Source organism: Abramis brama, assembly GCF_963993115.1.
Source record: "Abramis brama genome assembly, chromosome: 16".
In the NCBI taxonomy this organism is placed as follows: domain Eukaryota; kingdom Metazoa; phylum Chordata; class Actinopteri; order Cypriniformes; family Leuciscidae; genus Abramis; species Abramis brama.
In genome coordinates, this window is record NC_139978.1 from 3357320 (window position 1) to 3370206 (window position 12887).

Genomic DNA, 12887 nt, shown 5'->3' on the forward strand with positions numbered 1-12887 from the left:
TGCCAATTTTCTTCTAAACTGAGCATTTTTATCAAGCTTGTATGTTTATGTTCAGTTATTTCACTGTAATGGCAATGAAAATTATCCATAAATTGTCATTAAAGTGAAATTACTGAACTTAACCATACAAGCTTGAAAAAAATGCTCAGTTTAGAAGAAAATTTCAGATGGCACTTAGAGGCTTTTGCATCTGAAGTCTTCTAGATTAAAAAGTTCGTTGAGACAAACTTTAAGTTGGCTTGAGAAAGTTTGGACCATACAGTTTGAAAAAAGTTTAAAAAGTGTTGGCGCTTGCAACGCCAAGGTCATGGGTTCGATTCCCAGGGAAAGCAAGAACTGATAAGAATGTAAATGTGTACTTGAAATGCAATGCAAGTCGCTTTGGATAAAAGCATCTGCCAAATGCATAAATGAAAATAAATGAAATACAGTGTATTTTAAACCCTAAAGATCACCATATGTTCACCCAAAAAAAATATTTTCCCACCTTGTTTCAAACCTGTTATTTTTTTCCATTATACACAACTGAGAAGTTCACTGTGAAGTTCACACAATTTGTGCGTTATATTCCAAGTGGATCGATAGCTTTGAGAGGATCAAACTTAAACGCGTGTTCCTTATAAAGATGTGTTGCAGAAGATTTGAAGTCAATGGCGCCAAACACAACTGACCTTGACGCACCACATTTGAATATGCAAACGTAGGAAAAAGGAGACATTCAGTCAATAATTACTCACATTTTTGTGAAATTTAATTTGAAAGACTTGGAATATAGTTCAGTTATCCAACCAGGAGGTATTGCTGTGAAGCTTTTACCATAGTAATTGCTTCATTTACAGTATTGTGAGTACAATTCTTGACTCAAATGGTGAACGTGTCCCGAATGGGTCTGTTCAGTAGCTTTGACCAGGTGGACTTTGGCTGGTTAGTTGATTAGGGATCTTCAAAGGTTGAAGAGCCACTGTCCAGTCCGTGCATAGATTCGGAGGAAAACACTTGGGTCGGTAATGCCAGCACATTGGGATCTTGCCGGAAATTTCCCAAGACAAGGTTTGCTAACTAAATGAAAAGATCCAAATGTATAAGCGTAAAGCAATCGGTCCACATAAGCCAACAGACACTCCCGTTTAAAGGCACAGTTACCTCATTGATTCATTTTTCTACATGATGTAGTTTTGTTGGGCTCATTTTGAGTTCTTTACTATAATACTGAGACGTAGATCATTTCGTCAGCGAGGTCCTCTTCACGTTTGCTGCTCGTGTCCGTCTCCTCATCGCTGTAGTCGCGAACACTGCTCTGACACAAGCCCGTCTCTTCTGCCTCCGGCCCGTGGCCTAGCGTGACGCTCAGTAAGTTGCTAGCAGCACTTTCCATCTCATCAATTGTCATTTCACAAGCATCTGCAATCTCGTGTTTTGTCACCGTGACAAACTTTGGATCCTTCGCATATTTGCCCAATCCCCCAGATATCATCACCTACAACAAAAGGCATCGTGTCAGTTTTGATAAGTTTGTCACTTATCACTACATACAAAGCCCAAGATCTACACAGGATCATGAAATGAAAAATAAGAAAACTAATTACAATCAGCAAAACAAGCAACAGACAAATTAATATCCATAAATGGAAATTAAGTCCATAAAGTCCTTCCAGTCAATATTCAACAATGGAGGCGAGTTTTACTTGCAGTCCAGTCTACAGATGTATGATATAGTGTAAAAGATATACAGTATGTCATGATTTCCCCATGATTTACTCTCCTTCAAGCCATCCTAGGTGTATATGACATTCTTCTTTCAGACGAATACAATCAGAGTTATATTAAAACATATCCTGGCTCTTCCAAGCTTTATAATGGCAGTGAATTGCAACCAACAGTTTGAAGCTCAAAAAAGTGAATCCATAACCTGGGTGCCAGCCGAACTTAGCCCCGCCCACAACATTTGAGGTCGGTAAGTTCGGTCTGGACTTGATCCGTTGTGGAGCGACTATGCTCGAACCAGAGCTGTTCAGACCAATCAAATTGTCAGGGCGGGCTTTATACGATGATGGACAGATGATCAACAGTAACGTAATCATCCACGTCACCAAAGAGCGCTTGGGTTGAATTCGTTTACAACAAAGATGGCTGCTGCTGGAGAACTGAGATGTGTAGATTCTGCCATCGCGTCTGTTATAGAAGATATCGACAGCGCATTCATTTTCAAAGAGGAACAGAGAACTGCGATCAAGGCATTTGTCGATCGGAAAGATGAATGAAGAACATACGTCACTTACTCCTTTGCTCTGATTGGTTGTAGGTCTATCCAATTGAGTTCAGAGGCATTTTCTTTCCTGGTTCGGTTGAAACACGCCCCATAATCACAGCCCAATGGAGCAGATCAGACTCACATTCTGACTAGAATCTGAATATGACGACGTCAGGCTAGTGAATCCATCCATCATAAACAAAATCCACACGGCTCCGGGGGTTAATAAAGGCCTTCTGAAGCAAAGCGATGAGTTTGTGTAAGAAAAATATTCATATACATACTAGCTTCCGGCTAAACGAACATACGGATTCGCCTAAAGTCTAAAGCGCAACTTATGCGAGTAATGCGACGCACTGCTAATATTTACTCTACGGCCATGACGCTCTACGCTACTTCTGACACAACCAGTAAGTTGCGCTTTAGGCGTAAGTACACTGCATATGTTAGTTTAGCTGGAAGCTAGAATTTTACTTTGTAACATGTTAAATATGAATATTTTGCTTCAAACTGTTGGTTGCAATTCACTGCCATTATCAAGCTTGGAAGAGCCAGGATATTTTAGTATAACTCCGACTGTATTTGTCTGAAAGAAGAAAGTCATATACGCCTAGGATGACTTGAGGGTGAGTAAATCATGGGCTGATTTTAATTTTAAGTGAACTACTCCTTTAAGACAAACAGGACCAAACACATGTGTAATGAGGTCTCTCACCGCTTCCACCAGGCTGTGAGCGCTGCTGCGCTGCTGCAGGTGATGGCCACTCAACCGGGGGGGAACCTTCAAGAGGGAGGGGGTGGGGGGACGCGTGGACCAATCAGAGCCGTGCTGGGAATTCCAGAAGCCCCTGTGAACCAATCCGGGAGTGCTGCTGGCGCTGGGCGTGGCCTGAGGCAGGGGCGTGTAGGGAGGGGGCGTGGCCGGGGGCGTGACCCACGAGCGGATGGAGCGGGTCGGAGAGAGTCGCGATCGACTCGATTCTTGTCCGGTCGCCGTCTTCACCTGTGGAACCGCGAGGACAAATATTAAATAAATAATACATAAATAAATAAATAATAAAGCTGCTGAGATGTTGGGTGACCAACACTTGAGAGCAACCCTCCAATATCAACACTTTACACACATCTGTTTTGAAAAAAAAAGTATGGGTAACACTTTACAGTAAGGTTCATTAGTTAATAACTACATGAACTAACAATGAGCAATACATTTGTTACTGTATTTGTTAATCTTTGTTAATGTTAGTTAATACAATTACAGCTGTTCATTGTTTGTTAATGTTAGTTCACTGTGCATTAACTAATGTTAACAAATACAACCATTGATTTTAATATTTGATTTAACAATGTATTAGCAAATGTTGAAATTAACATTAACAAAGATGAATAAATTCTGTAGAAGTATTGTTTATTCTTAGTTCATGTTAACTAATGTAGTTAACTAATGTAACCTTATTGTAAAGTGTTAATGTGTAAATTAATAATGAGAATACTGAGATATTGGTTGACCAACACTTGAGAGGAACCTTCCAATTTCAACACTTTACGCACATCTGTTTTGAAAAAAGTATGTAAATGTGTAAATGAACATGTAGGTTCATAGATGAGTTTGTGTTTGAGTGAGAAAACAATATAATTTGAGTGAGAATTCATATCATTTGAACAATATCACTGAATGCATTTTGTGCCAAAGCATGTTGGGTGGCCAACACTTGAGAGCAACCTTCCAATTTCAACACTTCACACACATCCAGGGTCTGAAATTAACACCCGCCAACCCGCCAAACACGGGTAAAAATCAGCTGTGGTGGGAAACGCTGTCAAATCACGAGCCAATTTGGTGTGTTAATCATTATGTTTACTCACTTTGCTGGGGAAGTTTGTGTAAACCAAATCTGCGCAGGTTTAGCGCAAATAGTAAACTCGTGAGTCGTCACGATATATTAAATACAGTGTATTGCGCAGAATCTGCTCATATCTGGCTCACTTGAACACACACGTCACTACACAACAAATAACGGCGCGCTTGTTCATTTGCATTGAAGCAATAGCGAAGATTAAACAGCATTTGGTTAACAGAAAAGACATTGGCTGAATCCGAAATCGACCCCTAATCCCTCATTCACTATTCCCTGCGTTAGTCCACTAATACTGTTCACTTGAAGGAGTGAATGAAAACGAGTGAGCGAATTCGGACAGATGTTGAACGCGTACATCGGTTGTACACTCGTTATTGCAGTGCATTGTGGGATTGAATATGAATATATATGGTTTCGGACACCACTACAAATGGCTGTCCCCTCAGATAACGTGCTCTATGAGGGTATAGGGGGCGATTTCGGATTCAGCCATTGTTATTTTCCAATATCCTAAGTTTTTTTGATGTACTGAATTGATATGATTGATATCTATCCACCTAAAACACATTTTTTGGTGATGAGGATGAAAGAGGAAGAGAGGAGATGCTGGATGACGGGATTTAGTTTGAATTGTTTGGATTTTGTCCCATCACCGTCTTCACCTGTTGAACCGTGAGGATAAATAATAAATAAATAAATAATGAATAAATAATGCTGTGAGATGTTGGGTGACCAACACTTGAAAGCAACCCTCCAATTTCAACATTTTACACACTTTTGTGATGCGAGTTTGCTCTTAACGTGTTTACTGTAATGCACGTTCAGTGGAGGATTGTTCACTAGGACACATTTCTCAATACTTTTTCAAAACTCTTCACACGGTTCTCCTTACCAACTTTCAGCTTCACACAGCAATAAATGTCATATCCAAAATGCACAAAAACACTTCATACGTCACAAGTCAACTCATTCTTCCACAACAAAGGTTTCATCCAACAAACACACAATCAATGAGCAAAAAACTAAATAAACACTAACAACAGGCAGAATTATACAATTTCTTGTGTAAAATTTCTTTACAAAACAAGAATGACATAATAATTCACTGCAGTTTATGCTACATGATCAATGTTTACATTCCAGCACAAAATTATTCCCAAGTTTCCACTTTTGTATAGATGGTAATGAAACTAAAACACTTCATTATCAGGTGTTCAGCTTCATCTAATTGTTGTGATAGTATTTAATTTAGTGCAGAATATATTTCAGTATGGTTTTACTGTAGAAATGTAGCAAATTGCTGTCTTAGTTTTGTTTGTATTATGATCACTGTGTGAAGAGATTTGAAAAAGTGACCAAAGTATTGAGAAATGAACCTTAGCGAATGTAAAAACTGTAATGTCACCTGTCATCCTCCATTCTACCATTGTTCTTAATCTATTATGTTGGTGATAGAGACAGTCTATATGATATGATATGATATGATATATGATATTGTGACCCTAGACCACAAAACCAGTCTCGAGTCGCACGAGTATATTTGTGGCAATAGCCAACAATACACTGTATGGGTCAAAATTATAGATTTTTCTTTTATGCCAAAAATCATTAGGATATTAAGTAAAGATCATGTTCCATGAAGATATTTTTGTAAATTTCCTACCTTAAATATATCAAAATTTTATTTTTGTGAGTGAATGCAGCACAATCGTGAACATAAATGAACAATTTTAAAGGCGATTTTCTCAAAGTTTCGATTTTTTTGCACCCTCAGATTCCAGATTTTCAAATAGTTGTATCTCGGCCAAATATTGTCCTATCATAACAAACCACACACCAATGGAAAGCTTATTTCTGCTTATTTCTTCAGCAGATGATGTATAAACTTCAATTTAAAAAACTTTACCCATAAGACTGGTTTTGTGGTCCAGGGTCACATATGATATGCTATGTTATGATATGATATGATATGATATATGTTATGATATGATATGATATGCTATGCTATGCTATGCTATGCTATGTTATGCTATGATATGATATGCTATGTTATGCTATGCTATGATATGATATGATATGATATGCTATGCTATGATATGATATGATATGCTATGCTATGCTATGCTATGATATGATATGATATGCTATGTTATGCTATGCTATATTATGCTATGCTATGCTATGATATGCTATGCTATGCTATGATATGATATGATATGATATGATATATGATATATGATATGATATGATATGATATGATATGCTATGATATGATATATGATATGATATGCTATGATATGATATGATATTTGACAGCAGTAATGTCATGTCTGGTTTTGCGATGATCACCTGATGCTGTGGCGGTAGACCTGTGGGATGCAGGGGAATCTCATCTTGACTGTTTTGTTTGCGCAGACACTCGAAATTGAAAGCGGTCTTGTGAGAGGCTGTGTGAAAGAATGCACATACATCATTATATGCGCATTTATTACAATGGAGGAACGTTCAATAAACTAACAACAAAGATTGTAGCTGTTGCAAGTCTTTGCCCAGAAGTCTAAACATGAACAATGTTCAAAATTCTCTAATAATCTCTAACAAACAAACAAACAGTTAAATTAATGCTAGCTCTCAGCTAAACTAATGCTAGCTCTCAGTTAAACTAATGCAAGCTCTCAGTTAAACTAATGCTAGCTCTCAGTTAAACTAATGCTAGCTCTCAGTTAAACTAATGCTAGCTCTCAGCTAAACTAATGCTAGCTCTCAGCTAAACTAATGCTAGCTCTCAGCTAAACTAATGCTAGCTCTCAGCTAAACTAATGCTAGCTCTCAGCTAAACTAATGCTAGCTCTCAGCTAAACAAATGTTAGCTCTCAGCTAAACTAATGCTAGCTCTCAGTTAAACTAATGCTAGCTCTCAGCTAAACTAATGCTAGCTCTCAGTTAAAAGCAGTTTGAAAGCCAATCAGTGCGACACTATTAAAAGAGTATTATTTATTTTCTTGTAATATCTCACATTGTCGTTTTGATGACCTCTGAGACTGCTGGGATATGAGCTGCTCATCATCGTCACAGACACATTCACACACATCCAGTTGTCGAACTGCAGAACAGTCACTCAGAGTGTCCTGAAAGTCTTTGTACGACCTGGCAAGAGAATCAAAGAGAAGATAAAGATATTTTGATATTACTGATACACATTCTGAAGAGTTTTCAAGCGATACCTGTCTCTAGCCAGCATGAAGTCATCCTCGTGAAGCTCGTCTCCGCTGTAATACTCCGTAACAGAGTTTCGGTCTTCATCACTGATGTCAGCATGACTGGGGTTTTGCACGTGGATAGTCGGATATCCGACAGCACTAGAGCAAGGCCTGCAAGACATGGGGGGGGGGGTAACTTTGCTTTTAATTTATTACTTAAAGCTCACTTGAAGTTCTTCGATACTACATCAAAAACTACAAGCCTAACTGATAAAGTTCAAGCATTATTAAAAACAAGTGAACAGTCAGTAATAAAATATGAACAAATACACAAATTCTAACAATAATTAAGCCTAAATGTAAAATAACACTATTTGTTCACTGTAGAAATTAAATATTGTTTAATCTTTGTTAAAGCTGTATTTTGTTGTTTTATTAACATTAATGACACAAACAGTAGGAATATTAGGCTGCTGTCACTTTAAGACTGTCAAACATCTGGTTTCTTTCTCAAATGTTCACTTATGACAGAACCAGGAGAATACTTGCCGAGACGGGGATTTAGACATAATTTTGTGTTTATGTGTCCGTTCCAGGACAAGAATCAGTTCGGTGAGCGCTATCTGAAACGTGCCTCTCTCTCTCACTTAAAGCTCTAGAATAAAGTTATTGTTATAGTTTTTGATTGATTCACTTCCATTGCACAGATCATTAGTTATTAACGTAGGGTCCGCTTACAGGACACCGTCTAACTGAAAACAGAAAACTTTTAATGAGCTCCGGCCGTTCATCTGTGTTTGGTGAGTTGGGGATGGGTAAGCCCAGATTTTCTTGGTTTTTGTTTCCCTGTGGTGATCTTGTGGTCATGTGACCTCTCACCTCTTGGAGTGAGTCCTGAGCTGTGTTTCTCCATCACTCCTGAGGTTGAGGTAGGAGCTGAGAGAGGACACCAGGCCCCTGGAGGGCCGACTGTGCCAGCCGTTGGTGAAGACGCCGCCCGCCGGCACACTGGCACTGTTGATATTAGAGTTGGACGATCTGGTGTCTGACTGGCAGTAAAGAGGGAGCGGGAGCTGCAAAGGACGCTGGGTAACGCTGGTGCTGTACTGATCTCCACTCGCATGATTGACCAGACTCCCAATCACAACTCCATTCCTCTGCAAATACACACAACAGATTCAGCAGGATTCCCATCGATTCCTTAATTTTTCATCAAATCAAATTCATTAATCTTTTAATTATATACACTGACTTGTTTGATATATGTAGAGATCCTTATAACAGGATTTTATAACAGCATTTAATTTGATTTCATATATTATTTTTCAAGGTTTTTGGTGTTGTTTTAAACATAAAACCCAAGTTATATATTAGAATTTTTAAGTGTCCATTTTATGCTCATTTACAAGATCATAACTTTATTTTTGTGGTCTGCTAGAATACATTTACACCATTTAAAGTTCAAAAAACATACTGTACATTTCTGAAGCGCCTCTTTTTACCCTCCGCCTGAAACGCTTTGTTTTAGTTCTTGTCTTCTCTGATTGGTCAGCTGGCCCAGTCTGCTCTGATTGGTCAACTGGCCCAGTCTGTTGTGATTGGTCAGCTGGCCCAGTCTGCTCTGATTGGTCAACTGGCCCAGTCTGTTTTGATTGGTCAGCTGGCCCAGTCTGCTCTGATTGGTCAGCTGGCCTAGTCTGTTGTGATTGGTCAGCTGGCCCAGTCTGCTCTGATTGGTCAACTGGCCCAGTCTGTTGTGATTGGTCAGCTGGCCCAGTCTGCTCTGATTGGTCAGCTGGCCCAGTCTGTTGTGATTGGTCAGCTGGCCCAGTCTGCTCTGATTGGTCAACTGGCCCAGTCTGCTCTGATTGGTCAGCTGGCCCAGTCTGCTCTGATTGGTCAGCTGGCCCAGTCTGTTGTGATTGGTCAGCTGGCCCAGTCTGCTCTGATTGGTCAGCTGGCCCAGTCTGTTGTGATTGGTCAGCTGGCCCAGTCTGCTCTGATTGGTCAACTGGCCCAGTCTGCTGTGATTGGTCAGCTGGCCCAGTCTGCTGTGATTGGTCAGCTGGCCCAGTCTGCTCTGATTGGTCAGCTGGCCCAGTCTGCTCTGATTGGTCAACCATTTAGTGTATGTGTCGGAAACAAAACACCCCTTACTATAATAATTTTTCAGCTCCCGAGGCTTCATCAGCAGCTGTAAGCAGTATTATATCTATAGTTACTATAGTCTCAGCCTCAGAACGTCTGATGCATATGGCACACGAAAAACACTTCAGGAGTTTTGAATTCATCATGTATAGGATGTCCGGGAGACGTGTGTGTCGTGTTCTTTAGCGGTCCGCCCCGATGCCAAACCCCCTCATGGAAAAGGAAAGCCGTCGTTTTTTAACAGAAAATGAGCATTTATCAGGATCAACTAAACTCTGGATTTTCAAAAGTATGTGAAGTTTACGGCATAGACTCTTTAAAATACGTCCAAGAGTTTTACACACTGGTCTGTTATTGTAGGGTCATCGACGTTACATTTTCAGAGGTTTGTCAGCCCATTAAATTTCATTTGATTAGATTTACGCTTAAAACAATACTATTTGCCAATGGAGTAAGAAAAAAAATGTTAAACAAGACTGAAGAAATGTTGATTGAATGATTCCACTCAATTGGTTATGATGAATAATGAAGATGCTTAAAAAAACCACACACACACAAAAAAAACATTAATTATAATTATTAAATTAAATAACTAAAAGTCTTCTGATCCAGTTCTGTTACAGTTTTTATATTTGTTTACACTACAAATCTAAACGAATTCAAGATTTGTCAAGAATATTAAGAGTATAAGAAAAATAGTATAACCATTCTATAATCTGTTTCAGTTATTTAGTGACGTCTTGGTTATCTTACCCCATATATATTATGTACACATATTTTGATGCTTTTATGTTGCTTTTGAAAAAGGTATATATTTTATCAGTTCACACATTCCCTTGGAATCAAATCCGAGACGTTTGGTCTGCAAGTGCAATGCTCTACTATTTAATAGAGCTGCACAATTCTGGTTCAATTGAGAATCATGATTTTTTTGGTTTCAAACAGAGATCACAATTCTCCCACAATTCTAACCAGACAACTAAACAAAATAACATGTAATTTACTAGAGGTTCTGACAAAATGCTAATTTAAAATGTTAAATCAATTCGAATTAATTATTTAAAAAACAGTTGAATGAATGATTCAATGACTCACTGATTAATCCAGTTCTGAAACAAGTGAACGTATCTCTCCAATGAATGATTCAATGACATACATTAAGTCACTTGTCGCCACCCTGTGGCATAACGATGTAATTGATACAATTGTTATTTGATATAGTTGTAAAAAAAAAAGTAATAATTTTATTATTATTATTATTGATATAGTTCTGTGAACACAGATCTGATGTTCCGGTGTGATTTTGTCAAAGTTTTAATAGACACTGGCGAATCGTTGTCGATCAGGAATGAGCGAGTGGGAGTTTGAATTGATTTCGCCATCTTTTAACGATTAATCGTCCAGCTCTGCTGTTTAAGTCAGATGTGCGCTGATAACCACTGAATCGCTTTACCCCGTAGATCTCTTCCTCCTCGTGAAGGTTCCTGAGGTCCACGAGTCCTTCGTCCTGGAGATCACATGATATGGCTCGACGGATCTCAGGCCCGATATCATGCAGTGTGCGCAGACCCGCCTGCAGAAGAGTGACATATTTAACATTATCATGATACAGGAGAAGTTTTTACAGAATTATGTCCACATGAGTATTTCCATGTCTGTGGGCAGCGTTTAATGAAAGCACTGTTTACTTCCCACTCATCAGCCTCTTTTATTTTTAAGCATAATTGCAATTAGCCACAAAGTAAAAAAAATAAAAAAGGTAATCGCGATCTCACGCAATCTCTTTGGACTCGCATTTCCGAGTTTATAACTCACAATTATGACTTTATTCTCAGAACTGTGAGATATAAGCTGGGAATTGTCTGTTATGAAGTCTCAAAGACACAATTGCTTGAAAAAAGTCAGAATTGTGAGATTAAAAGTCACAATAATCTTTTTTATTGCGCGTAAACAAGCTTCCATAGTTGTTAAAGGAATAGTTCACTTCAAAATGAAAATTCTGTCATAATTAAGCCACCCTCAAGTTGTTTCAAACCTGTATGAATTTCTTTCTTCTGCTGAACACAAAAGAAGACAATACTAGGAAAAAAAATTGCATGGAAGTCAATGGGGTTCATCAACTCTCTGGTTACCGACATTCTTCAAAATATCTTGTTTTGTGTTCAGCAGAAGAAAGACATTCATACAGGTTTGAAACAACTTGAGGATGAGTAAATGACAACAGAATTTTCATTTTGAAGTAAAATTTTCCTTTAAGGCAAAATATCAGTATTTCATCATTTATTAAATCATCTTCTGCTGTATGTTCAGTTACTGAGAAATCTACTCAGTAGGCACATTAGTCCAGCAGGATTTAGTGTTTTACACACACACACACACACACCTTCAGTAAAGCAAGTGTTAAGTGTGTGTTCACCTGTAGAGCGGAGGTGGTGTTGAACAGCGGCTTGCCTCCCACAAGCCCTTCCTCCTTACGCTTCCTGAATTTCCTGAAGTAATCTTGAATCAGGAAAGTGGCGTAGAACTTCCCAACAGTGATCTCATCATCTAAACACACACACACACACACACACATCCATGTACTTACACCAAAAAAACTAATTGTTAGGTATAATGTGGTTATTGTGTTGATGTTGTGCTGCTCTTGAGGTCTGATACGGGTGATGTTAGGACAGGTCTGGTGGTTTAAAGGTGGGTTCAGAGGTCAACTGAGCAATTATAGATGTGATTACAGTAATTAAGAACAGGTTAGGCGATATATAAAATATCATTAAGCTGATCTAAATACAATGTGAGTCTTTGAGATGATATATATATATGGGTGTTTCTACAACTACAGTACAGGCACTTTTAGCGAAATTTTAGATTTATTTAAAAAAAAATTATTATCTGATGCTTCATAAATATAAACTTAGTGTCATTACACACCTTGACATGAAAAATAATGAATGAATAATGATTTAATGTAAAATGATGACGCATTTATAGGTCTTAACACCATTTTTGCTCATGTATCAGACCTTACTAGCTGGCAGTTATCTGCAATATTATTGAGACAAACGTGTGTGTGTGTGTGTGTGCGCGCGTGTATGTGTGTGTGTCTGTGTGTGCGTGCGTGCGTGCGTGCGTGCGTGTGTGTGTGTGTGTGTGTGTGTGTGTGTGTGTGTGTGTGTGTGACCTCCAGCAGGTGGCACCACTTGGTCCAGCAGTTTCATGCTCGTTCTCTTCCAGATCTTCTTGATGACGGCTCGTAACTCCTCGTTGGCTTGTTCCAGATTGCCTGAGAGAGACACACACACACACACACACACACTCGTGAGTAAGATCACACATTCACACCAGCACAGACGTGTGAAAGTCTTCGCTTTACCTTCAGTCTTGATCTTCAGAGCCGTTCTGACCAGAGCGAACAGGGTGGCGTTGAACATG

At 38.8% G+C, this 12887-nt stretch overlaps 1 protein-coding gene across 8 annotated transcripts in view; it reads right to left on the minus strand.

Moving 5' to 3' along the window:
- Window positions 1–722: 722 nt before the first annotated feature.
- cacna1db (calcium channel, voltage-dependent, L type, alpha 1D subunit, b) overlaps window positions 723–12887 on the minus strand; it is an 84660-nt gene continuing 72495 nt past the window's right edge. For 5 of the 8 annotated variants that reach the window (XM_084087058.1, XM_084087057.1, XM_084087059.1 and 2 more), the window contains 10 exons: window positions 12829–12887; window positions 12637–12738; window positions 11875–12005; window positions 10912–11031; window positions 8190–8467; window positions 7335–7481; window positions 7127–7257; window positions 6460–6557; window positions 2967–3254; window positions 723–1477 (listed from right to left, as the gene is read on the minus strand). The exon at window positions 12829–12887 is cut by the window's right edge and continues 44 nt beyond it. In XM_084087058.1, coding sequence (XP_083943184.1) covers window positions 1202–1477; window positions 2967–3254; window positions 6460–6557; window positions 7127–7257; window positions 7335–7481; window positions 8190–8467; window positions 10912–11031; window positions 11875–12005; window positions 12637–12738; window positions 12829–12887 — 1630 coding nt within the window. In that variant the 3' untranslated portion in view covers window positions 723–1201. Of the gene's footprint in view, window positions 1478–2966; window positions 3255–6459; window positions 6558–7126; window positions 7258–7334; window positions 7482–8189; window positions 8468–10911; window positions 11032–11874; window positions 12006–12636 lie in introns of all 8 variants that reach the window. The other 3 variants (XM_084087055.1, XM_084087053.1, XM_084087060.1) reach the window with 1 other exon arrangement.